At 38.2% G+C, this 27,628-nt stretch overlaps 1 protein-coding gene and 6 non-coding genes across 12 annotated transcripts in view; 6 read left to right on the top strand and 1 right to left on the bottom strand.

Moving 5' to 3' along the window:
- Nucleotides 1-141: 141 nt before the first annotated feature.
- LOC146318062 (ATP-dependent 6-phosphofructokinase, platelet type-like) overlaps nucleotides 142-27,628 on the bottom strand; it is a 39,512-nt gene continuing 12,025 nt past the window's right edge. The window contains exons 8-23 of one of the 6 annotated variants that reach the window (XM_084731505.1): nucleotides 22,080-22,175; nucleotides 20,771-20,866; nucleotides 20,010-20,102; nucleotides 19,718-19,843; nucleotides 18,591-18,655; nucleotides 18,146-18,215; nucleotides 15,207-15,353; nucleotides 12,591-12,661; nucleotides 11,972-12,059; nucleotides 10,303-10,455; nucleotides 6,185-6,349; nucleotides 4,954-5,015; nucleotides 3,317-3,428; nucleotides 2,362-2,461; nucleotides 2,078-2,183; nucleotides 142-1,272 (exon numbers count right to left, since the gene is read on the bottom strand). In XM_084731505.1, coding sequence (XP_084587631.1) covers nucleotides 1,116-1,272; nucleotides 2,078-2,183; nucleotides 2,362-2,461; nucleotides 3,317-3,428; nucleotides 4,954-5,015; nucleotides 6,185-6,349; nucleotides 10,303-10,455; nucleotides 11,972-12,059; nucleotides 12,591-12,661; nucleotides 15,207-15,353; nucleotides 18,146-18,215; nucleotides 18,591-18,655; nucleotides 19,718-19,843; nucleotides 20,010-20,102; nucleotides 20,771-20,866; nucleotides 22,080-22,175 — 1,707 coding nt within the window. In that variant the 3' untranslated portion in view covers nucleotides 142-1,115. Of the gene's footprint in view, nucleotides 1,273-2,077; nucleotides 2,184-2,361; nucleotides 2,462-3,316; nucleotides 3,429-4,953; nucleotides 5,016-6,184; nucleotides 6,350-7,614; nucleotides 7,768-10,302; nucleotides 10,456-11,971; nucleotides 12,060-12,590; nucleotides 12,662-15,206; nucleotides 15,354-18,145; nucleotides 18,216-18,590; nucleotides 18,656-19,717; nucleotides 19,844-20,009; nucleotides 20,103-20,770; nucleotides 20,867-22,079; nucleotides 22,176-27,628 lie in introns of all 6 variants that reach the window. The other 5 variants (XM_084731504.1, XM_084731500.1, XM_084731501.1 and 2 more) reach the window with 5 other exon arrangements.
- Nucleotides 23,377-23,468, top strand: trnar-ucu (transfer RNA arginine (anticodon UCU)). Its single transcript is given in 2 exon segments — nucleotides 23,377-23,413; nucleotides 23,433-23,468. It is a non-coding gene; the product is annotated as a tRNA-Arg (tRNA).
- On the top strand, nucleotides 23,861-23,952 carry trnar-ucu (transfer RNA arginine (anticodon UCU)). The gene is given in 2 exon segments: nucleotides 23,861-23,897; nucleotides 23,917-23,952. It is a non-coding gene; the product is annotated as a tRNA-Arg (tRNA).
- Nucleotides 24,504-24,595, top strand: trnar-ucu (transfer RNA arginine (anticodon UCU)). The gene is given in 2 exon segments: nucleotides 24,504-24,540; nucleotides 24,560-24,595. It is a non-coding gene; the product is annotated as a tRNA-Arg (tRNA).
- On the top strand, nucleotides 25,500-25,591 carry trnar-ucu (transfer RNA arginine (anticodon UCU)). The gene is given in 2 exon segments: nucleotides 25,500-25,536; nucleotides 25,556-25,591. It is a non-coding gene; the product is annotated as a tRNA-Arg (tRNA).
- trnar-ucu (transfer RNA arginine (anticodon UCU)) lies at nucleotides 26,142-26,233 on the top strand. The gene is given in 2 exon segments: nucleotides 26,142-26,178; nucleotides 26,198-26,233. It is a non-coding gene; the product is annotated as a tRNA-Arg (tRNA).
- On the top strand, nucleotides 27,143-27,234 carry trnar-ucu (transfer RNA arginine (anticodon UCU)). Its single transcript is given in 2 exon segments — nucleotides 27,143-27,179; nucleotides 27,199-27,234. It is a non-coding gene; the product is annotated as a tRNA-Arg (tRNA).

The following is a 27,628-nucleotide window of genomic DNA, read 5'->3' on the forward strand; positions in this document are numbered from 1 at the left end:
AGTTCAAGTGTGGTTCAGTGACGCAAAACCTGAGACATGTAAAATCAAAACACTGCTACATACCACAAGCGGTAACATCTGGATCAATGTTGGTCCCTTAATCGAAAAGAAGTTACTGATAAATGTCACTGACAGACACAGTTTGATAACTTTCCACACAATAAATGCTTTATTAATCTGTGACACGACACTCACATCACGCTGCCATAATCACACAAAGCTAACGTTGCGTACAAGTTTTAGACATCCTCCACTTCACCGCCAAACTACAGCAACAGCAGGACCCTAATCACAAATACCACTACAAGATGCCACGTACAAAGACCAGGGTGGATACAAACAGCGAAGGCAACACCACAACACGCGCACACTCAGACATACATCTAGCAGGTAATGGGACACACACACGGCCAGCTCAGCTCACTAAACCTCCTGCAGGTCACATTTCCTTTCAAGTTTTCATCTCAAAGCATAATACAATCAAGATGGTGGACATTTTTCAAGGTGTGAACAGGTGTGTGATCCTTCTGGCTCCTCCTCCATATATTATCTCTTTATGAGCAGCTTTAGGGAATTACATTTATTATTGGGCTCAAAGTGCTGTAGAAAACATTAAAAATGACAAAAGCTAGACTTTAAATGCATCGCCCACCTCAGCCTGGCTGTGTTTACACAACACAAATGTTTGCTCAGCTAGGTAGCTTAAAAAATTAGATAAAGCTACATTTTCATGACTAAAACTTTAATACTTTCGCAGTATGTAATGAGGATTGCTTGGATACAGATATATATTAAGTGAATAATAATTTGATTGGGGATCTATAAAATACAATTTCAACTCTACTAGCTATTGAAGCTATGTAAAGAGCTCTATTCCAAACGACTTACCCTCAAATTTAAATCTATTATCTTAAATATAGAAGATCCCTTCTGAAAAGTGCCATGACTTTACCAAACCACTTAACCATACAATATAACCTTTAATCTTAAAATCTACCTTAATTTATGTGCAGTCAATCAGCAGTGGATCAGTCATTGTGTGAGTAGCTGTCACTGTTTTGTGAAGCTGGTTTCCTGTTGGGAGTGAAGCGCTCCTCTGGCAGCAGTGTGGCGGTTCAGATGGTGGCAGACGTGTTGCTCTCTTTCGGCCGGAACCGGGTCACGTGCTCCAGCTGGCCGGAGTCGGACACATCGTAGCTCGTCTTGTACTTGGCCAGGATTTTCATAAGCGGGCGGAGCTTCAGCCACCACTGCTCCTTAGGGATCCTGTGGCTGTGGAGACAAACATAAAGTTTTCATTCTAGCTTTGAGTTTTGGGTGCTATCACTTGGAAATCCTCTCTACCTAGAAGATATTATTTGAACTCTTGGCACAACAGAAAAAAAATCATTTTATTTTTCACTAGCAACCACATATTAAACAAAATTTTAAAAGAATCTTGTTGCAGATCAGTACTGAACAGTATTTATTAAAGCAATATTCAGATATGAGTTTTGTCTAATACATGCTGGTTGGATGGTACAAAATCTGAATATGACATAAGCTTTAAAGAAATAGTTTAAGGATGTTCCACTTGATCTATTAACCAATATTCATTCTAAATAACTTGATCAACAGTCACTATAAATGTTGGATCAGATGAAGAAGGGCAGTGTCCAAAATGAACACTTCTCAAGCATCTAATGGACTTAAACATTGTTTAGAATGAGAAAGTTTCTATTTAATTCTTTGTATTTCATTTACATACATAGGCCTACAACTCTAAGTACTTTCTTGTTCGTTCACTGCAGCATTTTTAATAATTAGATGCCAAAATCTTTCTACATAAGAAGATTTAAGGCTGGGCAAGACATTGATATTAAATCAGTTCCTGGTGTTACTTGATTTTTAGATTTCAGTTTCTACATTAAAGCTGTATTCAGTAGATCTGTGCTGAAAATAGGGGTGTGCTGTCAAAAAGTAAATAATGTACTATAAGTCATTCCAATAATTGTTTAAGTTTTTCTCAGGCTTTTACTGAACATATATATCAATGAGCTATATTGCTACATAGATTAAAACTGAAAATGTTTCTTACACAAAGTCGGCCTCATCCCGGAGCTGTGACACAGGCTGAAACACCATCGCTCTGCGACGCATCCCCAACAGACAGACAGTGTCCTCTGAGTTAGCAAACACTCGTCCTGCATTGAAGACAAACTGCCTTGAGAACCAAAGCACATCAGGTCTGAGCCTACACAAACTGCACTCAGTCACACAGAGACGCTGACATTGACACAACCCTGGTTAAAGACAGAAAAACAATGAACCAAAGGCAAACATAATGCCCTCATCAAATCTGGTTGTCGAGTTTTGTTTTACCTCCTTTGTAAGAGTCCTTGAGCGTCCGTGTGATCCACTGAATAGCTTTAGCAGCAATTTTGGTGCTAAAGTTTCTATCAAATGGTGATGGAGCACCTCCCTGTAAAACGGAGAGAAAATATTCTATTCAAAATAAGGCTAGGAAATATAATTTAGATCATTTTATGTACAATATACAAATACCCATGTTTAATATTGTGATGTTATGTTTAATGAACTGCGTATCTCTTTGTTTTAAGCTACCGATTACAGTTTGCTTTGAATCATTAATTTGGACAACAGAATTCAGTTTGTTCATGTCATCACAACTGCACTAACACACAATATTACTAAATTATTACCCAGCCCTAATTTACAATATCAATATTTAATGGATGCCTTGATGGACTCCGCCTCTCTCTCAGTGCATGCTGGGAGAGGCTACATCTCCCTGCAAACTGGAAATGGAAAGGGTAAGAGGATATTTTATGGATTGTTGCAGTTTCATCTTTCTACACAATTTCCACATCAGTGGCTGATTTACTGGTGGTGAAAACTGCAAGTACACTTTAAAAAAAGGAGAAAGCATGTAGAGTAGAGCTGCTTTAATTAACTGTCAACTATTTGATACTTGGTAAATGAATGAGTCATTCTTTAAAGGAAAGAAATGTCCAAATTCTCTGATTTCAGCTGTTCAAATGTGAATTATTTTCTGGTTTCTTTATTCCTTTATGACAGTAAACTATATCTTTGAGTTATGGACTTAAGACATTTGAAGACATCACCTTGGGCTTTAGGAAGCAATGATCAACATTTTTTTTTTTTTACAGTTTTGTGACATTAACGGAACAAACACTAGTGATTCATTAAGAAAATGACTGACAGTTTAACTGATAATGAAAATAACTGTTAGTTGCACCCTAATGTACAGTAAACTGTGTGCGTGCGTGTGTGTGTGTGAGTTAGTGTATCCAACCTGCTGCATATGACCGAGGATGTTCTTCCTGCAGTCAAACACTCCTCGTCCCTCCTCACTGTACAGCTGGTAGATGAAGTCAGTGGTGAAGTTCTCATTGGAGTTCTCATTTCTAAAACAAAACACATTACAAAAGAGCTGCAGGTCAGTGAAGGGGCTGGTTTACTAAAATAACAAAATGTATCCAGACATAAGCAGCTATGAACTGTTTTCTTTGTATTTACTTCCAGTCCAAAAAATAATGACCATAAAATTCATTCATCTCCATTGTTCTGAAGAAGAAAAATCTCAGACAGATAAATGAACTACAGGCATGTAAAACCACCCCTCAGAGGGACCAGGGTTTAAATTAAGTTCTGGGTACGTTATTTTACCTCCAAAAAGGCACTACAGGAACTACAGGTCGTGAGGCTTGCAGCTTTGAACATTTCTAATTGTTCCAAAATACTTGCAGCACTTTATTTCAGACACCATTTTTAAAAATTTACCACAAACCAGTTTGTTTTTTGTGCTTCAGCACATCAACATGGAGTTACAGAGGAAAACATATGACATATGATTTACGATGAGGATAAAATCCAGCAGGAACTGGAACCCACAACCTGCGTGTCATCGCTTTTTCATACCTCAGTGGACTAATTTGCCATATCTTTGCTTGTCTTTAGCCTGCAGTGGAAACACAGACAACAATAGGCTGAAGGAACCTTTTAGTTCCTTGAAAAGTAGTCTGTGGGACTTTACAGGTACTTTGGATGGAAACTGGCTCAACTAATGGGCCATTTCCAACAACATGGACCCGGTTTGCACACCTAATTTTGAACCGTTCTAATCGGAACCCAAAAAGGTGGTTCCAAACTGGAAAAAAAAAAAAGGAGGATTTTCCAAAGTGGATTACGTTTCAGTTCAAAACTGCAAGCTGGTTCCCCAGATAAGACCAAGAATGCAAGGTTTCAAGAATCTTGATTGCAACTGTTTCAAGAACCACAGCTAATTTGGTGGAAAAGAGCTGCAGGTGCCATCAAGTGGTCTGTTCTCTATACCTGCAGTGCTCAAGTGCCCTTGAGCCTAGGCATCAATCTGCTGTCCACTGCAACCTGCAGAGCCACTTGCAATGCACCACTGCACTTGAGCGTGTCTCGTAATAATGAAATTACGCAGGTGCAAACCTCAGCACACAATGTCACCTACACACTGTCCAAAATACAACACTCGTCCTATTTCCACAGACCTCCGTCCTCCTGCTGGGAGCAATTTAAACAGTGTGAGGGTGCAGTGGACCAAAATAGCCACAATAGATGACATGAAGTGAAGTCTGTAAAGTCGATTAGCAGTCATAGGTAGTTTAAGACAGGTTGCTTTTGTTTAATTAATCGCTGACAAATAAATATTTACAGTATTGCCTCACATAATATAACTGATTAATCATTTAAAAAAAAAAATAGAAGAAACATTTTTACACTCCTTTTGTTGTGTCCTCTCCCTCAGTACCCCCCCCCCCACACACACACACACACACAAATACACTGTCTAAACATTGTGTAGCAAGGTAATGCCATGGAAACAGCGGCGGACTGGAAATGTAAATTTAAACATTAGAAAAAGAACAAACTGACAGGTGTGTGAGTATCGAAGCTCACCTGAGCACGATGCCCCTCTGGATGCTCGTCTTCATCTTCTGTGTCAGATGTTCCACGTTGGCCTGAAAACACAGAACAAAGCCTCACATTAAACTGGAACAACGGCCGCCTGCAATCTGCACGAGCAGCTGATCCAGCCACAAATCACACGCCTCCGCTCTGTCTCATCACTCCCCACAGATGAAGATGTGCAGGGTGGCATTTACTCCACCAGGGGGCACCATTTTTTCAGCTTCTACCCATCTGATGACGCCATGAGTGGTTTCAATGCAAAACAAAGTTTTGTTTTGGTGTTAAAGGGCTCCTTCCATCTACAGTACTAGAATATTATAGTTTTGTTTTCATTTTGTCATCATTTTTGCAGTTTCGAGAACATTAGGTGAAAAAAGCATTTTACTGTTAAATACAGTTACTTCTCTAACACCCTTTTCAGCGTGAGTGTGGTGAGATGGAACAACTTAAAAACAGTATCTGCCACACATTTATTTTTATCTTGTCTAACATGTAATACAATGATCTGGGGCTCTATTAATGACATGAGAGAAGAATTATTTTACAAAATCCAAATTATATTAAATAAACACAGTGCAGAGTACAAAGTGGCTTACACAAGGCACTAAAGTAAAAAACAATTATTATGAAGACACTACGGCATCACTAATTATAATCTTGTAATATAAAATACATTTTATTCTTAAATTTGCAATTCTGCATGAGTACTTTTACTGGTGGTACTTTAATTATATTTTAAAGCTTTTAATGCCTAAGACTTATGAACTTTTACTTAAGATTTTGAGGGCTTTTACTTATAACACAATATTTTTACACTTTCTGTCTCATTTAGTTGTTGGTCTTGCGGCACTTCTATTTTTCTTGCGGGTGTAAATGTTAAAGGTGTGAACACGGTGATGCCTTATCACCCCGACCTGATCTGTGTTGATGGGATCTGTCTGTCATGTGAATGAGTGATGCAGCTCAGAGGTTATTAATAAGTTGCTTCGTCCGCAACGCCATAATCTGGGTCACCTGCACGCTCCTGAAACCTCCAAACAGAGGCAGCGATCAACTGCTGGAAGCTGCTGTTGCAACGCTCACGTGAACAGTGAAGTGTGATCTGTGCTGCTTCATCAGACACAGAAGAAGAATCAAGGCTCACAGGCCTTCAACTACTCATTTGCTTTTAATAAAAAGTTACACAACATGGATTTTCTGTGGGCAGACGATCTCTGACCTGCAGGTCCCGGATGTCAAACGGTTCCTCGTAGATGTAGACGGTGTCGGCGCCTGCAGCCAGTCCACCCACAGTGGCCAGGTAGCCACAGTAGCCCCCCATGGTCTCAATGATGAAAACCCGTCGCTTGGTGCCACTGGCTGACTGCTTGATGCGATCACATGTCTGGATCACACACAGATTATTCAGTTATTACCAAACAAAATGGTAGATTTGTTCCACCACATGCAACAGCAAAAGATAATCAAAGTAAAGCTGGGATGATCAGAACATTCATCTGTTATTTAATCAACAGAAAAACATTTTAGAGAATGAATTAATCAAATTAATTAAGTAAGGGAAACAATGCAAATTTGGTTTCAGTTTCTCAAATGTGGGAATTTTTAGCTAACGTTTGAGTTTTTGGTTTATGATCAGTCTAAATAAACAATCTGAAGACATCACTTTGGGCTGCGTGATGATAAATTATCATTATGCCTATAAACTTAACAATAAATCAAAACATTTATGAATAAACATAACTGATGATCGTGATCAGCTGCAGCTCTACTTTGGCAGATAAAGTGCATTAGATAAAATAGTAAGTAAACATGCAGACACAGATACCTGTTGACAGTCCATGCTACAAGAGGAGTCAGATCAAAGCAGAGTAGATGAACTGGGATCATAGCGAATGAACAAAGACTTTCCCTGCCTTCTTTAGCCCATGAAGCTACCACTTGTCTCATGATCCCAGAAATTAAACATTAAAAGTTAAGAGAATTTGCTTATGAATGAAAACTTAAATTAAATATAGCAAACAAATAAATACATTAGCTTCATAAGAGGAATCAGGTGTGCTTTTCCTGCATTGAATTTACGTTGTGCACTCTGCATAAAAAACAACCTTAATGTGTTTGTTGTTCCCAAAGGAGATGTAGGAAAATTCTGTTGACAATTTCTAAATTTTATGTTCATTTTCTTTATGGTTTCCTTTTGTTTATGTAATATCCTTGTCTTCTTGTCTTGTGGACCTTTTGTTTTTCTTGCAGGTGCAAATTTATTGAAAAAAAAAAAAACTTACTGACAAGCAGTCATGCTATGATAAGGCTTCAAACCAAAATATGACAACAGATTTGTCAGTTTATCAGATGTGAACAAAATTATCAAAAATGATCAAGATGTAACTTTTTCCCACATATCCTTTGGGGAGGACAAATGCATCAGTACAAGAGGTTTTTAAATCTCCCATGAACCATTTACGTCCATCAATCCAGACCTGAACTGAAAAACGCTGGGCTAAACTTTTGATGATCACACCACGGGTGGCGTGATGGCTGGGCAGTTTCATCTTTACATCAACAGTCATCATTATTTAGTAGGTGACACTGCAGAATACTTCCCGCTGTTATTATTCTCTGGTAATGCTTTTCTCTTGTCTGGGCTCTTACCTCCACAATGGCGTTGATGGCTGTGTCAGCGCCAAGACTGAGGTCAGTGCCGGGCACATTGTTACTAATGGTGGCAGGCAGCATGCACATCGGAATGCAAAACTCCTCGTAGTCGGCCCGGGCCTCGTACAGCTCCAGCAGGGACTCAAAGGCCTGATGGTGGTGGCCGTAATATGAGGTTAGACCACTGGGGGGCACAATGCATATCTGAGACCCTGTCAGTGTGTCCTTGTGTAGAGACTGAAGTGTTCTTACAAGCTGCTTCATGGTGCATAGAGGCTCTCCTGGCTTGTACTCTCTACTACTTTGTCATACTAATACTTTTACAGTATGTTCTATGTATTAATTTTCATATATAGTATACTATTTACACTATTTTGAAGGCACTAAGCAAGAAATCAATGTTTTTCTTGATCTGCTTTTCGTATTTTTTTTCTATAATGTGTGCAGCAACAGACATCTAATTTTGAAATGCAACTGTCAAAGCAAAAAGTTAATTCCAAACATCTGCAGCATCTTGTATATAGACAACAAATGAGAACTCTCTAAGATTTGAAAAGTTAAGTTTGAATGTGAACCACTTATATTTTGATATAACTAATGCCAGTTTAAAAACACCAGTTAAACAAAGGGTTACATGGTGAACTTTTTTTATGTGCAGGAAGATGTGGTGGATGAATGGGTTAAACACCCACACTTTCATCCAGGAGACAGAGGTTTGAGTCAAGTGGACAGTTATCCACCTAAGAAATCCATCTAAGAAATTTTGATGTGGTTTCTGGCGCCTGAAGGACACAAGCAAAGGGAGTCCTTTTAATTGAACTGAGACCATGAAGAAGCTCTGTAATGTGTGTGTACTGGTCTGTGTGTTCTGCTGGTTGGCTCTCTCCAGGTGACCGAGGCTTTGTCTTCCCTTTAGCTGAGAGGAGATGGGATGAGTGAAAGGGGGACTGGGATGGTTCACCCTGGCCGACATGTGACGGTGTTGACGCGACAAGATAAAGACCGGGAGGGTGGGACTCCAAAGGCTCTGAGCGATGTTTCCTTTTATGTACAAGGCAAAGGGCTTTTTTTCTTTTTTTAAATCCGGCACGAAGAGAGGCTGAAATCAGGCACAGGACCTAAAGACTAAAATGTAAACCTCATTCAGTGATGCTGGACTTCGTGACCACGACAAACATGCAGACTTAGTCTCTAAACACACCGACTCTGTGCCATTTCGAGCAGAGTTTCCCTGTTGCGTTGAACCAGACCACCGTCCGGTCACCTGCTGTTTCCTAAACAAACACAGAGAAGGCTGCACGAACACGCCAGGGTCACGCGCCAAAAACATGCCACAACACGTCACTGCATGCCCAAACACTTACCTGGGACCTTCGCTGACCAGCTCGCCTCCAACAACAACCAGAAACAACGGTTTTCTGCTCTGTGTCTCCTGCTTATTAGCTCCTGTGATAACTGTCAGTAAATTTCTTCTGCTTGATAAGACCACTGACCTGTGGTAAACTTAATAACCAACTAAAATGTAATTCATTATATTTTCACAAATTGTCTGTCTGAAAGTAGGTCACCTGTTTGAATTTGTATGTTTGAGTCTTTGTTTTCATACTTTTATTGTGTAGAATTCTGTACCACTATTTACTACCATTATGATATGGTTTTGTTTCTGTGAAAACAGAAGGTTAAAGCCTGTACATTCCACTAAAGTCTATGAAAATCCTACGTATACATACGTATATATATATGTAGGTTTGGTTGAGTGTCAGGTTGCCTGTGTTTACACAGAAAACATTACAGCCCACTGACACTTTTCAGCAGAGGCTCTCAAACACAACTGCTGTGACTCCCTTTATAATTTTAGCAACTGTTAACAAAATCTGGGACGCTTGTAATAAAACAAGAAAGGTTTAATGTACTGAAAAGACACTAATATGATCGACTGTTCTCCAACCATGTTGGGAGCAAATATTAAAAATTGTTATCTATGTATAGACTGTACTCTGGTTCATGCTACAATTGCGATATTTAGTGTAATATTATGGAGTCATAAGAGTGCCATGAAGACAAACTAACCTGTAAAACAATAAGAAAATACATTTTGGAGATGTAAAAGGAAACAGATAAAAGAATAAATAAATGTGGAAATAAAAAGAAAAAAACAAAATATAAAAGAATAATCATAATTTCAATTTATTTTCACATTTGTTCACTTGTTTCTGTTTGTAGCTGATTTTTTTAACATATATTTGCATAAAAATTACTATTTTTTCCATACATTAAAAAAATATCTTTATTTTCAGAAAATGGAATTTATCTCTTTATCCCTTTTTCCCTTTCTTTTTTTTCCCTATTGCTTCTGTTATTCATTGAAAGGCCAAGCTGTCAATCAACCGGCTCCTGTCCAGGGTAGTTAAGAAGGAAAATGCTTAAAGTTATTCTTTTATATTTATTTTTGCATATAAATTACTATTTTCTGTATGTATTTAGGCGGGTCCAGGATGAGTAGCCCCTTCCTGCACACATGAATTCTACTGTGGTGTAAAAGCAAAAGTCACCCCTCTGATTGTTAATGTGAGGACACGAGCTGTCGATCAGCGAAGCCCCAAACTCCAACAGGCTGGACGGTGTGTGTGTGTTGAGTCCGACTACAAACACACACATACGCTCTCTAAGTCCAGCCACACTTACGTCAGTAATGGCATTCAGAGCGGTGTCTGAGCCAATGCTGAGGTCTGAACCGGGTATATTGTTGGACACGGTGGCAGGGACCATAACCATGGGCACACAGAACTCGTCATATTTGTCCCGTGCACCAGAAAGTTCCAGTAATCCCACGTAGGCCTGCAGTAGTGAGAGCCAGCATCTTAATTGGTTGTTGTTGTGGATGTACAGACAGAAGAATGATGTGTGGGAGGAAAATGAAGAGGCTCAGTGCCAAGGTCTTTACACAAGTACAGTGAGGACATTTTATGGGGTGAAAAAAATCATAGTGGGAGGAGCCTGAGTTGGGTGAGGCCTGTTGGTAAGAGATGCAGTAGGAGGATCAAAGACAGCAAAGGCAGGTGGATGGGACAGACAAAGATCTGGGGGAGTGTACATCAGGGAGAAGCCAAGAGGAGAGAGCCAGACTAATCACAACGGACGGTGAGACACACAGAGGACGTTGTAGCTCCACACACAGACAGACAGGGAGGGAGACAGTGTTGAGGTTCTGGTCAAGCTGCCATGTCAGAAACTACTTTTGGGAATATTTACTTTTTATTTTTATTTATCCATCATTCTATTGTTATTTTTTTTGTTTTATTTAGAATACTACAATTTGTTTCAATTAGCGACTGAAATGAAAATTTTCATGTACAAAATGTGACTTGCACATTTAGAATACTACAATACTATTGTGTACAATTTACAGGAATTTATTGGCAGAATATGGAAGATATTTAATGTAGTATTCATAAGTATGTTTTCATTAGTGTATAATCACCTGAAAAAAAGAATAGTTGTGTTGTCATTATCGTACAATGAGCGGTTTATACCTAAAGAGGGCTCATCTACGGAGGCTGCCAAGTTGAACTACTATGTTTCTACCAAAGCCTCGGGCATGCAAACCAAAAACTGGCTCTAGAACCTCTAGAGCCTTTCACATTCTTCACAGCCACTGTAGGTTCTCCAGCACACTTTGAAGGAGAAAGTGGGACGACGTGTTTACAAACTACAAGCTCACCACTAGATGCCACTAAATCCTACAAACTGGTCCTTGAAGGTAATTTTTTTTTTTTTTTACTCAAATTGAGGCTTTACAAACTATTCATCCCAAAGTCTGGCTTTATAGCTTGGCCATAAAGTACTAACCATGTATGGACAGACAAGGAGAGAGCCTATAACATTTAAAATGTGTCTTAAATGTCTCTTTTAAAAAATATATTTGGATGTAAAGATATCTTTTGCAAATTGAAATGTCATATAGGCAAAACAGTGAATATGAAATGGACTCAATGTTAAACAATACAATACATAGTGAACAAAAAACACTGGAAAGAGAATGCTTAATACTAATAATGTATGTGTGTACAATAAGACAAAAAAAAATCAGATTTATCTTTTCAAGAATTCTGCTTTTGTCAGAAGTATGAGTAAATATTAAAACAGACAAAAACAGGGTTGAGTAAGCTTGTTTTTTTCTTTTTTCCTAAATGATAAAACATGTTCAGAAAGGTAAAATATTGTGAAATTACAGCTTTAAAAAACTGCTATTGTGCTAAATAATAATAATAATAATAATAATAATAATAATAATAATAATAATAATAATAATAATAATAATAATAATAATAGAAGAAGAGGTAAAGTTCCATACCTCAAATCCTCCAATGACAAGCAGGGCGTTAATGTTATGGATCCTCATCTGTTCAGCAATCTTTTCCAGATGTTTGCCTGGAAGAGTTCTGGGATATAGAAAGGAAATAATTCAACAGATTAAACAATGTCACGCTTAACTTCTTTTAAACTGTTTTTATTTAAAGTTACTAGGAGAAACCCTATATATCCCTTTTTAAATTATATCCCTTTTTAGTCCGTTAGGGCACAGCTATAGCAGGAACATATAAAAATTCATAATAATCCTGAGAAAAAAACAAGCGTTTTGTTGGTGAACAATAAAGTGGCAGAAGGATGGAATGACATTTATACAGAATTATGTCCCGTTCAGGTGGGATTAAGGTCCCATGGTAAGAAGAGTAATGTAATATCTGAGTTGCTCTGTGGTAAATTAACTCATCAAAGTTTAAGGTCAAGATTTTCCCTTCTGATGATCCACGACTTTATTGATTTTCAAAGATAGAAATCAATCTTAAAGAAATGACAGGGATAATAATGTTTTTTTCTATTGATTTTTATTTATTGATTTTTACCATTTCAGTGCAATTAGTTAAATTTTAATTAAATTACACATCTACACTTTTTACATCTCAACTTACCGTTTTGTCCCCAGCAGGGACCCTCCTTGGCCAGTCCAACCACCGACGTCTCCCCATTTGATCTCCTTGATCTGATTAAAAAAACAGATTTGTCACAATTATTAACTTTTTGTGGTAAAACTACTTCGCCAGTAATAAACTTTAATATTTAGTTTTGTTGACTGTACACAGATTCACAGGCCTCACTGTTGGCAGATTTTATTGGATCTACTGTCTACAAAAGAGAATTTTCCAGACTAACAGGTACACTGATTTTGGAGTTTTTGTCTGAATTTTTCTAAAATCAAATTATTCAATGCATTGACTGCAAACTGTAACTAAAATCCATTAGCCTACATTGTGTGTGCCAGTGTCGCTACATTTAACCAACAGCCCTGCATTATAATCAGTGTCCTACTTAGTTGGGGTTTTAACTCGGGATCACAGCTTCACTTTTCAATCAAGTCTAATCCCTCTGTGTGACAACTCGCCTCAGGGCGACATCGCTTGCAACAGGTCACTGCTTCTCTCTGCACAGCGGAAAAAGTGTGTGTCTTTTCAGAAAGCATGCATGTAATCACAGACGCACGACCAAGACAAAGATTGTGTGTGGTATAGTTGCAGCGGTAGTGGCTTACAGTACGTAGCACTATTTATCTGGACACCCTTTAGTCTTATCACTGCAGCAAGTGCAGCGAGCAGGGAGGAGAGTGACTGCACTGCCACTTCCTGCTCCCTGCTACTGGTCACTCAAGTCACTATGACCTCCAAGGAATGCTGCAGGTTTATGGTCATATCCATGGACCAAGAGTAGAATTTGCTCCTGGATCACCGAGGAATGCAGGAGCCAAAGTCACAGCTTTCAAACATCGGGTGTAATAAAAGACATTTATGATAGAAAGTCACAGAGGAAAAGGAGAACAGTCTGGCCAATCACGTTTTCAGATATGTTAACTTGTCAGCGGAGTCAAGTTCAGGTGAATAATGTTCTGCACATATCTGAGTAACGTGACTGCACAGAGCAACAGTGTACACAGCATGACTGTATTATTTATTTAGGCTGGATAAACTTCTTTTGCATTCACGTTCTCACAATACTGAGATACTGAGCGAGAACAAACTAGTACAGACTTCATTACTGAATTGTACTGTACATGTGTTCTTAACTGCTGAAAATATTTCAACTGAAGAAAAGTCCACATGTTGCAACATGTAAATGCTGTAAAGTTCAAGAACCCCTGCTTTAGAGAAAGTGATGCAGATATTTCTTTTTTCAATAAATGGTAAAAATTCATTATTCTGCCAAATTGCTGCAGGCAAATCTTTACTCGCTGCTGTACTGTGAAGCTACAAAAATCACTATATTATTTTTTTACAATATTTAGTTTCTAAAAAAGAGTAAACTGTTTCCAAATAGTTCTTAAATTGAGAGAAAATACCCTAAGTTTTGGACAAACAGGGTGCTAAAATGACAAGTTGGTGGACAAAAAATTAATCAACAATCAGCAACAATTATATAATTCATGGGTTTGGCAATCCCACTGGTGGGATAAAAACATTGTCCAAAACCTTCAACAGTCTACTTTAAAATGCGTATAGATAGAAAGAAGAGCTGCAAAGATTAATTGACTGGTTGTCAATTGAGAAATTTGTTGCCAACTGTTTTTTAGAATTGATTAATTGGTTTGAGTCATTTTTTAAAGTGAGTATGACAGTAAACTGAATATATTTGGCTTGTGGACAAACAAAACGTATTCGGCCATACAGACTTTGGTTCATAAAATGTCAGGAAATTATGAAAAATATAGATCAGTGTTTCTGAAACAACTAACTGATTAATGAAGAAAATAAACAATCAATTAATCAACAATGAAAATAATCACTAGTTGCCTATTAGTCCTACTAAAAATTTTATTTATTTTGTTTAACTATGTGAGGGGAATAAAAAGAAAAACCTGCATTTTTCAGTCTCAGAGTTAGAAAGCAGCATTTGATGGCCCATACAGATAGAGCTGTTCATATGATAATGGAATGATAATTCGGCAGTCATTATTGGGTCATTATGAGGGAAGAAAATGTGTGAAAACGCCCAATTCAACTCCTGTAAACAAGAGATAGATGGGGACAGACAGTGTGGAGGGGCACTATTAGCAGAGTTAATCAATATTCATTGTGTAGTTCTAACACTTCAGGAGACGTATCACATGAAGTGTCTGAATGATTTTATCACCTATTTGTAGCCAACATCTTGGCAAGAAATGTTAGTGCTTTTTTTACAATATCTCAGCACGTCTGAAAATATTTTTTTGGAAACTGTCTGTTTAGCATTAATTAGGGTTTACGGTAAAAATATAACCCTGCTCTTGAAGCAGCTTTTTAACTGTAAGAATTTGCTGGTTTTCTCTTTTATATCACTGTGAGTTGGATATCTTTGCGTTTTAGACTGCTGGTCAGACAAAACAAGTCTTTCGAAGATGCCATCTTTGGGCTCTGAGAAACTATAATGAGCATTTTCGCTTTTTTTTTTTTTCGCAGGCAACATGTCTAAATAAATTAAATAAATAACAGAACATGTGATGCAGCCCAGACAAAGTACTGTACATAAATATAACCAGGACAGATCAGGTTCTCTCTTACCTGTCCCTTGTAGAATCCCTCGAAGCCATCGTTGACAGCAAACATTTTGTGGCCTTCAGTGATTCCCACTCTGACAGCAGAACGCACAGCGGCGTTCATACCTGCCGCCGGGGCGCCGACATTCAACACCGCAACGTTAAAGGTGCTCTGTGGGCGACAGAGAGCAGCAGTCACACACAAACACACTAAACACACAGGGAAGAGAGCAAAATTTGGCGCTTGTATACAGTCTGGCCATATGCTCTCACACCCTCAAGCTTTATCCCACCTCAGGCATCAGTCTTAACATTCAGCGTACAATCACAGCATGTACGATGCTTCTTTTGAAGAAGATGGTATATCAGCAACTATTAGAGGCAATGAAGACAAGCAGTGATTTCTGTTACAGACATGAAGATGGCAAATTTGACAAAACTCCCTGTAGGTGACTCACTACTTTTTCTTTTTACTTTTACCGACTACAGAATTATATTGCAAATTAAGAGTAATTGTTCTGACAGGACAGTTTGTCTCCACTGCCTGATAATATCATCAGTGTGTCATTAACTGCTGAGGCGCCAGGCAAGACTTTGCCTCAGAGCAGAGCAGCGGCAGACAAAGATTACCTTGCATGCAAGAAGCCACATGCTGCTAAAAGACGCAGTGAAGCAGCAGCTGCTTTCTCATGACAACAACTGAAAATACTGACAGACAAATGCAAACTTTCACTACCTATCCGAAGATTTATTGCAGCTAAACTCAAATTATCTGTGCTACTTGCTGCTAAGTGTAAAATATTTTAGGGCACAGTCCAAAGCAGCTTTCAATCCCTAAATTCAAAATGCACATATTCCATATTTCAGTTAGAGCCAATGAAGGAGCCAATGAGTGCACACAAGACCCACATTTGAGTTAAGCCTCATGCACTCAACCACAAACACCTCATCGGAATTTGGTGCATCTTTAACAGGATAATTGAGGACTGGATGAAGAACTCCCAAAATGGACAGGCGACAAACTCTCAGCTGCTTACTAACTCAAAACATAAAATATTTTATCAATACTTATTTTAAAATTCCTGTTGTCTACCAACTCTTTGATCAAACCCTTCCTAAATCATAACTTTACAACTTGTGTTCAACAACAGCATTAAATAATTTACTAAGACATCTATGGATGGATTTACATTAGCAATATTGGCACATAATTTGAAACGATATCCAGCTCTGATCATCATCTAAGATAAACATTATTCCTGACAGTAAAACATGTCCAGTGTAAGCCTTGCATCTCCAGAGTCTAAATAAATGTTTCACAATTCAAAGTTTTTTGAGAAAGGGCTCAAATCAAATGTGATGAAAGTTTCCAATATCAACTATGGATCATCTAAAACAAGATTAGTATTAACCTGGGGACCTCTAGTAATTTTTAAGAATTGCAGAGGGCGTCTGTGATCTTAATCCTGTGCAACAACCACCACGTCTATAATTTTAAGGGTTAAAATTACACCACATATTACCTTTCTGATGTCACTGAATAGAAAAAGTATGAAATTTGATCACAGCTTATAGTATGTTGAACAGCGGTCAACAGCTGTGCTGTGAGGTTGTATGTGTTCATTTTAAATAAGTGATGACAGTTTTAGAGAAACAAAAGGTTGTCATATTCCAGAACAGCCATATAACATCCATTATGTGATCTAAATCAGCTGCAAATGTGTATTTATGCTTCAAACACATGCAGAAAGTGTGCAGAGTGACTCTAAACTATATTACTAATGTGACTGCTGAAGAACAGATGCTCTGTTTCTGTGATGTTACAAGTTTGATGTTACACAGAGCCATGACATCATATCCAGGAATAATGTCAGTAAATCTGAGTAAAATACTAATTAACTAATTAAATTACATGAGGTCTCCTGGTAATACTAGTCCTATGTGAACAGGGTTTTGACTGAAGTTAACACATTAAAATCACTCTGATGTTTTGTTTTTCTATAGTAATATAATGTGTGTCGGCTGCATTTTCACAATGAGTTCATGAGTTCATAACTAAATCCAGTATTATACATGTAAGTTGATCATATCTAAACTTGTGTCAGAGCTCTACTTTCAACAGCCACCAATTATTCTGAAGAGAGAGAGCATGGCGCCTGTCCAGTTTGACTTGTGAGTAAGCAAAGACACTTCTGGCCACAGTGTCTTGAGATTAAACTGTAAGGACGGCTACTTCAGTTGCTTCTGAAGCAGATCAGAGCCGACGCTGTGATGTGTCCTTTACAGGGTAGCTGGCGGGACACCTTCATTGCAGCATTAAAGCAACTCTTTGCATGACTTCTACATCTAAGCAGAGCCATGAAGAAATAAGCAGTGATAGACAGAGTGGCAGATAATGAGCACTGTCATTTTGTGGCACTGCACCTTTACATAAACATATGCAGGTATAAATTTTGTCTCTGTAAAAAAAAAAAAAAAACCCTCTTAGAAGTTTAGCTCTAGAAAGTCACTAGGTACTAAAATCCAATTTTAGCTCTATTTATGACCATAAACTACACTCTATGCAATATATTTATTTCAGTGAAGTGAATAAGAAGAAGGATCAAAAAAGGTGTAACCTAAAGGCTCCTCTGCTCTGTGAACTACGTCTGCAGAAGCTTCAGAAGCTGAACTAGCGCCTGTTCAGCTACAGCCTCATTACCCATCACATACATTGAACTGCTCTTCATCACCCACCTTCTCCTCACCCTCAGGACAGAGACAGTCACAGAAAAACAGACTGTTAGTGTCACAAAAAGACTTTAGCACCCACATGGCACCTGACCAGGAAGTACCTTATGCTACCGTACAAATCTCACAGCCGCTGGGGGAAAGATGCATTACAAGAATTAAAATTGTGATCATCTTATTGATTTGATATAATCATTGTTTTCTTTGTTATTATTTGGTTTTAAGGGTACTTACATTTGGAAGTTCAGAATCTGCTTTCCGGTGAGAGAGGAGCCTATAGGTGATCAGATTGTTTTCAAAGCTCCTGCAGATAGCAAATGTGAAAAACAAAGTTAGTCAATGTAGAAAATCCACAAGGGGTGTCAACTCTATGCCGCTTTAGAGAAAGACTTTACTGTTAATGTAAAGTCAATGCAAACACAGCTTAACCAGGGCACACTGCCAAACAGACAATTCAACATATCTGTGCTAAAAAAGAACTCTAACTAAACTGGTGGGAAAAGTGAGTTCTTGCACTTTCTGTAATGAAATTATTCAGTAATGCTTGTTCTCCATTAACTCTACATAAGCCTTTTATGCATTTAATCTACCTTATAAATTTGTCTGTAGCAGCTGAATCTTTGTTACATACACATTTCAGATATCTGATCATATCAAAGTAGTTGAAGTTTAAGAATACCTGCCACGCAGTCTCACTGCTTCTTCAAATTTCTTTTCATCCATGGCCTTCTGCACCTCTTGGGTCTAATGACAAAACATAAAAAAAAATCTTCATAATTCATGTCAAAATTTGCCATGTGTTCATTATTTCTATTGTGACCGGCTTCTGGTTCTGCTTGAGTGTGTCTGTGGCATGCTTGTTTATCTGTCTTGCAAGTAAATGGTGGGTGGGGTTTTGTCAAACTGGGCCAAATGATCCCAAGCACTTACTCCACCTCACTCCTCTTACAGAGATAGTTTGGATTCTTTGGAGTGGGGTTGTATATCGATAGTAAGTGTAGAGCAGCAGCAAGAGTACTGGCGCGAAAGCTAAGCAATGTACAATTTTAGCCACCTAAAAAAAAATTTCAGTGGAAGTGCTATATTTAGAATATTTTCACCACTTTACTTTTCTGTCAGACACCTTATTTCAACAGAAAACTGCTGTTACACAAGCCAAGTATCGCTCTCTCCAATCCAACCAGACTCTATTAACAAAATAAGTAATTTTACCTTGCAGAACACAGCTGCTGGTCTACCACCGCATCTACTGGTTAGTGTGCTTGTGCTATTGTGCAACTTTTGTGTTTTAAAAGATTAGTTCCAATTCATGGACGTCACAAAATAACAAACAAACTAACAGATCGGGGCAGTGGCAGACCAGTGATAGCTGTGCCCTGTGAGGTATTATTACTGTATTTGCTAAAGGAGTCTCGCTGAGTGAGAGAGAGTGATATTTGGCTTATATAACAGCAGTTTCCCGTCAGAAAAGGCTGTCTGTTAGCAAGGTTAAGTGGTTTAAACATTCTAAATATAGCATACATTTAAACTGATAATGATTTTTTTTTCAGTGGGCTTTATTTTAAGTGGCTAAAATACATGTTGCTGCTGACACCTGTCCACAATTGTACATTGCCTTTGCCTGGCTATTGTGCTTATACTCTTCTCTGCTTCTGCAAACTGGGGGCATGCTAGCTGCAATCTCTCGTAGTTAATATACTGATTATTCTGATCTTATTAGATCTTATTTCTGTTCTCAGTACACAGTACACACTTCTATCGTCTCTGCATGACCTCTCTTCCCAATATGCCCTCACACAGTCTTACCATCTGAACACATTCCATAAGTGGTAGTCGAACAGCCTGGTTTCCAACTAGAGACACGACGCAGGCCGGCGTGTTGGCAGAGGCCTCCAATAACGCCAGCACTGCCTCCACGCCCATACGACTGGCCTGCAAAGGTCAAAAGTTATTTAGAGGTCAACATATGTAGTGTAAATATCAATGTTAGAGTTTTTTCAGGGCTTGAAATATCAGATGAGGAGGACGTCTTTTTGACTTGCCAACAAATTAATCATCAATGTTTCCATTGAGAAGGATTAAAGATACTGTGACTTACCAGGATCCTGTCAAAGGCAGAGGGGGTCCCACCTCTCTGCACATGGCCCAGGATGGTTACCCTGGTGTCAAAACCCAGGTTGCGCACTACTAGCTGGATATGGAGGGAGAGTAAAGTGAGGATAAAATGCTAAATATAGAAAATAGTATACAATAATGTCTTCTAAAATCTAATATAATTACTGTATCTTATCACATTTCAGTACGATTAAACAAAAGATCTATACTATGAATTTCACAGGTTTAACTCATGTAAACATAAGCGCATATTCTTACAGTTTACTATGTTTAAACACATAACACATCTAATATAACATTAATATAACATTCATTCTTTGTAAGATGTCACAGTGAAAAAATCTCATGAAAATGCAGATATATAATGAACCATGCAAGTGTCAAACATTGAAAACAAAAACAGAAGGAGAAATCATGCAAAAAATCTCCTGTCATGTTAACCAAATAATGTGCATGCAGACGTGCTCTTGCAGAAGTAAAAATAAGGGTGCAAGGGATGTGGTGGGAATGGAAAATAACATTCTTAAATGCCTGCAGGATATGTGGAATTAAGAAATATAAGGAAGTGGGTATTTAGCAAAGAAATATAAAATAATAACTTGTGTGAAAGCATACAAAAAGTGTGAAAAGTCAACACAACAACGAACAGGACAACCAAAAGCAAACCGTGAAGGAAAAAAGAATCCATGCTTTTGAAGGAGTTTGTCGGTCCATGTCTCGACCAGGCGTCTCCACCGTACTTACATCCTTGATATAATCAGGAGTGATTGCCTTGTTGTGGCAATCTATGGCACCCTCAGCTACAATAATAATGTTCAGCCTTTTCTTATCAGCACGGTTCTAGAGGGATATACAGAAGCAAAAGCATTTGAAAACATGACAGAAAATATTTTGCACTGCCAAAAGCTGGATCCAATAATGGAGGATAAATGAGAGATCAGAGATCTACTGATAAACCTTCATGTCTTGTGAGAACCCATTTAGTCAGTTATCTTTCTTCAGCAGGCACTTGCCAGATTGTAGAAAAAGTTTCATATACAGCTAGCTTGGCCAATTTATGCAGCTGGCAGAGTGGTGCACAGTGGAACAATGCTCAATGAGGCCCGCTAGCAATACAGAGAAAGATGAATTTACTTAAAATCAGATACACAACAATTAACCTTTTGCAGAGAATGACTGACTGCACAACATTAAAAACAAATTCCAGTACCTACTTCTGCTGGTTCTGTGGAGTTTCATTTTAAACAAACAGCTGAGTAAATCAGAAGACAATTCCTGCTTGCTTGCTTGCTAGCAATCTTCTTCTGTATTTTCCATGAAAGTTACAGATTCCTACACACATTACTGCCACCACCTGTCAGCCACTGGCACTGCACGAGACTGAGGGACATCATAAAGCCCCCTCACTAGCAGACAGGCCAGTGACAGGACCAGTTTGATGTGTGGTAGCCAGCTAGCAACTGGTGAGATCTTTTCAGCTGAGGTAAAATGTTAGCTAACTTTGATATACCAACCCAATTGTATGCAATAAAGCTGAATTACCCCTTTCTGCGTGTGTCATTACGCATGTGCATATGTATGTTCAGTAACTCCACAGGGTAGGGTGGGTTTACTTCCACTGCCCTGGTTCCACTAACTTCTGACAGTAAAGGTGAAATTGCTGCTTTCAGTCAAAGAATGAACACAATTCAAAATAAACAAATTTAAAGAATGATCATTCAGCTGTGAGGTTTACATGTCAAATATTTTTTCTCAAATTTTGCATTGGCTGTAGTGCATTCTGATATATTTTCTGTTATAGATGTTGGCTCTTGTGCAATAGATTTCTTCCAGTATAATACCTAAACACTGGTGCAAAACGAAACCACACTAACACGAAAACTTTTTTAGAGAAACCTTCTTTCAAAATGTGGCAAGTGCCTGAGCAAGAGTGGAAAAACCTGTATGCTGTCACTCTGTCACTGATGTCTGTTTTTCAGACTTATTGATATCCACCAGTTGGTCCAGCTTCTGGTTTCCCCTCTGCGTCAGTTTGAAACTGAGCTCTACTCACATCCTTCACAAAATCAGAGGTAATGTGTTGTCCTTCTCTGTCGATGGCTCCTTCTGCAACTATGATAATGTTCAACCTGGAACCTCGAGATCGGCTCTGGACGATAACAAACACACTTACCATTGAGTACTGGCATAATATAACAATATTTTACATTGTAAAAATGTTGGTCTTCAAATAATCTGATGATCAATCTCTTGAAAAAAAAGTAACAGTGTGTGTGTTGCTTGAGTATGTGTGACTACATCTAATAAATCCAGGCTCTGTTAGATAGATAGTGCACTGAACTTCTCGTCTCAGGTTTGACTGCTTTATAGAGAGAGTGTTAAACTTGGGACTGGTCACAGGAGAATACTGGTAAGTATGGCAGTTCACATCTGCCATTGTAATGCATCTAGAGCCTGGAGTGACCAAATGTATCACATCTCACTCTATTTGCAAATAAACTCACACCTACATTATTACCATTTCCAAAGATCAAATGCTTTTTTTAACCGATTGCCCAATAGTAGTATCCAACACGCTGGGACAAATACACAATGTTTTATACACAAAGAAAGAAATAACTTTATGTAGAACGTGCTGAATTTACAAGGTCCAAATAATTAAGAATTTGTTGACAGTGTATCACAAAGTTTATAAAGTTTCTCCTTACTCTCAACAACTCAAAAGTTGCCAGTTTGGCAGAAAGTCTGAAGATTTAGAGAGATGTAGAGCTGTTTACACCTAGCATTCACATGCTGATCAGATCAAAAGTACTCCAATTCACATCTTAGAAGGTGTCTTGAGTGACCACTTATGGTTGGATCTCACTTCACTCTACGAAAATAAATACAAAGCTACATAACTTCCATCTGAAAAGATCATATTGTTGTTTTTAACTATCAACAGTTGTAAGTGAACAAACATGCCAGGACCAATGCATACATTGTTTTTTACACACACACACACAAAAACTTCATGTAGAACATTTGTCGAATTAACAATGAGGCTAAAATAATTAAGAATTTGCAGCATTACACAAAATTTACAAGTTTATCTAACTCAACAATTGTTGTATGCCAGAACACCAGAGTTACATGATGTTGGGTACATCAATTATCGGTTACTAATCAGTCTGTCGATTATTAGTTGGATGACAGATGCTACTATTCTAAAATGAAAGTGTCTGTTGTGCACACAGCAGCAGCAGGAGTCAAATACACTGTAGGACAGTTACAGTCTAGTCTACAGTTTAGTGTTTGCTTGACAACTGGACGTGCTTGTAAAGACTGAGTGTGAAACATCTATCAGAATAGGCTCTGTGGCGCAATGGATAGCGCGTTGGACTTCTAGTCAAGCACTTGAAAAATGATTCAAAGGTTGTGGGTTCGAGTCCCACCAGAGTCGCAGAGTTTTAGAGCTGGGCAGCTAAATGTTTGTTGTACACAGGAGTAGCCATCAATACAGAAACAAGTTAATGTATTGCATTTAAAACAGAATTTACAAGAAGGGTCAAATGACTAAGAATTTTCTGCAGCAATAAGAGGGCATTTTGTGGAAACTAAACTTTTATGAGTTTGATTTCTGTAGCACAATGGATAGCACACTGGACTTGTAATCAAACTTGGAGTTTAGCACGTAGCTGGATGACGGATACTTCAATTATAAACTTAAAGTGTCTGTTCTGTGCAGCAGCAGAGTCTCAGCGCAGAGCAGCAAGAGTCAATTTTCAGACAATGCTGTAGGCTAATTAAAGCCTGACAGTTTAGAGTTTGTTTGACGACAAACAACTTCCATCAGGCTCTGTGGCGCAATGGATAGCGCATTGGACTTCTAGTCAAGCACTTGAGAGGTAATTCAAAGGTTGTGGGTTCGAGTCCCACCAGAGTCGCTAACTTTTGAAGACTGGCAGTGGCAACTCATCCAGATGCATGCAGAAACATTTAGTGCAGATCACCAATCAATCAAGTACGATTACACATAAAGCTGAGATCAGAAGTGGTTGTCATGACTGTAAGAGGGGATTGTGTAAAAACAGAGAGTTACTGAGTTTGCGCTCTGTAGCTCAACTGGCTCTGCGACTCAATGGACAGGGCACTGGACCATAATAATAACCTTATAACCACAATAATAACCATAACATATAGTGTGAAAAATAAATTATCAGAATAAAAATCTCTTTCTGCTTCTTTTTTCACTGATGAACTGAATATTCACTGTAAGCCTCCCTGTAAAAATTTAAACAGGCTCATTTCATCTGATTTCTCAGAGAATCTGACCTGGTGGCAGGCATTAACAACTACATAGAAAAAGCCAGTTTTCTCTCTGATGGTCTTGTGAACTATTGTAGGTCATATTGAGGCAGCAATAATAAAGTGACACTGTTTCATAGACAGTTAAAAACTCCATGTGGAGGTTTAACATTCCTTCTTAAACACAACAGGCTCTGTGGCGCAATGGATAGCGCATTGGACTTCTAGTCAAGCACTTGAGATGTGATTCAAAGGTTGTGGGTTCGAGTCCCACCAGAGTCGCTGCTTTACAGAAACAGTCTTTGAAACATGCACCTGTCATCATAAGTAGAAAGCTGTAAATATGACAGTTCACACATGATGTTACAATGCATCTCCAAATGTGTCCCTATTGACCTTTTGTGATCAGATCTCATTTCTGTGCTCTGTATACAAAACCTAACTACATGATTTACATTTGCAAAGACTGATGGCCCATCAGTAGTAGCCAACATGCAATGTTTTTTTAAACAAAGAAATGGCTTAACGTATGATATCTACTGAATTTACAAGTATGCCGAAATTACTAGGAATTTGTCACAGACAGCATTTAACAGAGGATATACTTTTTCTTCTAACTCAACAACTCCCAAAATTTGACAATCTTTGACCATGAAGGCTATATTGGTTACTGTTTGTTGTATTTGAAAAATGCTTACCATTAACACAATGTTGTTTTCTTTTAGAAATTTAGTTTAAATAATGAAATCAGTTGAAACAGTGTGTTCAAACAGCTGCTAAATGTTTGTTGTAGACAAGAGTAGCCACCAATACAGTTACGCCACAACTGACAACTGTGTTTTTACAAGGAAAGAAACAAGTTAATGTATTGCATTTAAAACAGAATTTACAAGAAGGGTCAAATGATTAAGAATTTTCTGCAGCAATAAGAGGGCATTTTGTGGAAACAACAACTTTTATGAGTTTGATTTCTGTAGCACAATGGATAGCACACTGGACTTGTAATCAAACTTGGAGTTTAGCACGTAGCTGGATGACGGATACTTCAATTATAAACTTAAAGTGTCTGTTCTGTGCAGCAGCAGAGTCTCAGCGCAGAGCAGCAAGAGTCAGATTTCAGACAAGGCTGTAGGCTAATTAAAGCCTGACAGTTTAGAGTTTGTTTGACGACAAACAACTTCCATCAGGCTCTGTGGCGCAATGGATAGCGCATTGGACTTCTAGTCAAGCACTTGAGAAGTGATTCAAAGGTTGTGGGTTCGAGTCCCACCAGAGTCGCTATTTTTTGAAGACTGGTAGTGGCAACTCATCCAGCTGCATGCAGGAACATTTAGTGCAGATCACCAATCAATCAAGTACGATTACACATAAAGCTGAGATCAGAAGTGGTTGTCATGACTGTAAGAGGGGATTGTGTAAAAACAGAGAGTTACTGAGTTTGCATTCTGTAGCTCAACTGGCTCTGTGACTCAATGGACAGGGCACTGGACCATAATAATAACCTTATAACCACAATAATAACCATAACATATAGTGTGAAAAATAAAATTATCAAAATTAAAATCTCTGCTTCTTTTTTAACTGATGAACTGAATATTCACTGTAAGCCTCCCTGGAAAAATGTAAACACAAGCTCATTTCATCTGATTTCTCAGAGAATCTGACCTGGTGGCAGGCATTAACAATTACATAGAAAAAGCCAGTTTTCTCTCTGATGGTCTTGTGAACTATTGTAGGTCATATTGAGGCAGCAATAATAAAGTGACACTGTTTCATAGACAGTTAAAAACTCCATGTGGAGGTTTAACATTCCTTCTTAAACACAACAGGCTCTGTGGCGCAATGGATAGCGCATTGGACTTCTAGTCAAGCACTTGAGATGTGATTCAAAGGTTGTGGGTTCGAGTCCCACCAGAGTCGCTGCTTTACAGAAACAGTCTTTGAAACATGCACCTGTCATCATAAGTAGAAAGCTGTAAATATGACAGTTCACACATGATGTTACAATACATCTCCAAATGTGTCCCTATTGCCCTTTTGTGATCAGATCTCATTTCTGTGCTCTGTATACAAAACCTAACTACATGATTTACATTTGCAAAGACTGATGGCCCATCAGTAGTAGCCAACATGCAATGTTTTTTTAAACAAAGAAATGGCTTAATGTATGATATCTACTGAATTTACAAGTATGCTGAAATAATTAGGAATTTAGGAATTTTTCACAGACAGCATTTAACAAAGGATATACTTTTCCTTCTAACTCAACAACTCCTAAAATTTGACAATCTTTGACCATGAAGCCTATATTGGTTACTGTTTGCTGTATTTGAAAAATGCTTACCATCAACACAATCTTGTTTTATTTTAGAAATTTAGTTTAAATAATGAAATCAGTTGAAACAGTGTGTTCAAACAGCTGCTAAATGTTTGTTGTAGACAAGAGTAGCCACCAATACAGTTACGCCACAACTGACAACTGTGTTTTTACAAGGAAAGAAACAAGTTAATGTATTGCATTTAAAACAGAATTTACAAGAAGTGTCAAATGATTAAGAATTTTCTGCAGCAATAAGAGGGCATTTTGTGGAAACAACAACTTTTATGAGTTTGATTTCTGTAGCACAATGGATAGCACATTGGACTTGTAATCAAACTTGGAGTTTAGCACGTAGCTGGATGACGGATACTTAATTATAAACTTAAAGTGTCTGTTCTGTGCAGCAGCAGAGTCTCAGCGCAGAGCAGCAAGAGTCAGATTTCAGACAATGCTGTAGGCTAATTAAAGCCTGACAGTTTAGAGTTTGTTTCACGACAAACATCCCATCAGGCTCTGTGGCGCAATGGATAGCGCATTGGACTTCTAGTCAAGCACTTGAGAAGTGATTCAAAGGTTGTGGGTTCGAGTCCCACCAGAGTCGTTGGCTTTTAGAGAGAGCTGGGAGTGGCTCCTCACCCAGCCCCCTGAGGAGAGGTCTTCTCACGCAGAAACGTTAAAAAAATATAAAAAATAGATATTTCTCAGCAGTTGTTACAGGTAAAACTCAGATCAGCAACGAAATAAAGTTGTCATGACTGTGTAAGTTATAATATTCATCCATTTTTCACTACTCAGCAACGTTTATTAAAATTTTCAGCACTTTCAGCACAAAATTTGAAGGATGACACAGTCAATTATTTGTCCCTGAAAAAAGCATTATAAAGGAGTATACACCAGCGACAAGTCAACTAATATTTTGCGAAAACTTGCAACTATAAGTATTTGTGACACTCCTAGTTAATAGTGTTTATAATGAAAGTATATTAGTAAAGTTG

The sequence above is a fragment of the Lutjanus erythropterus genome, chromosome 12 (genome assembly GCF_056507025.1).
Source record: "Lutjanus erythropterus isolate fLutEry1 chromosome 12, fLutEry1.hap2, whole genome shotgun sequence".
Lineage (NCBI taxonomy): Eukaryota > Metazoa > Chordata > Actinopteri > Lutjaniformes > Lutjanidae > Lutjanus > Lutjanus erythropterus.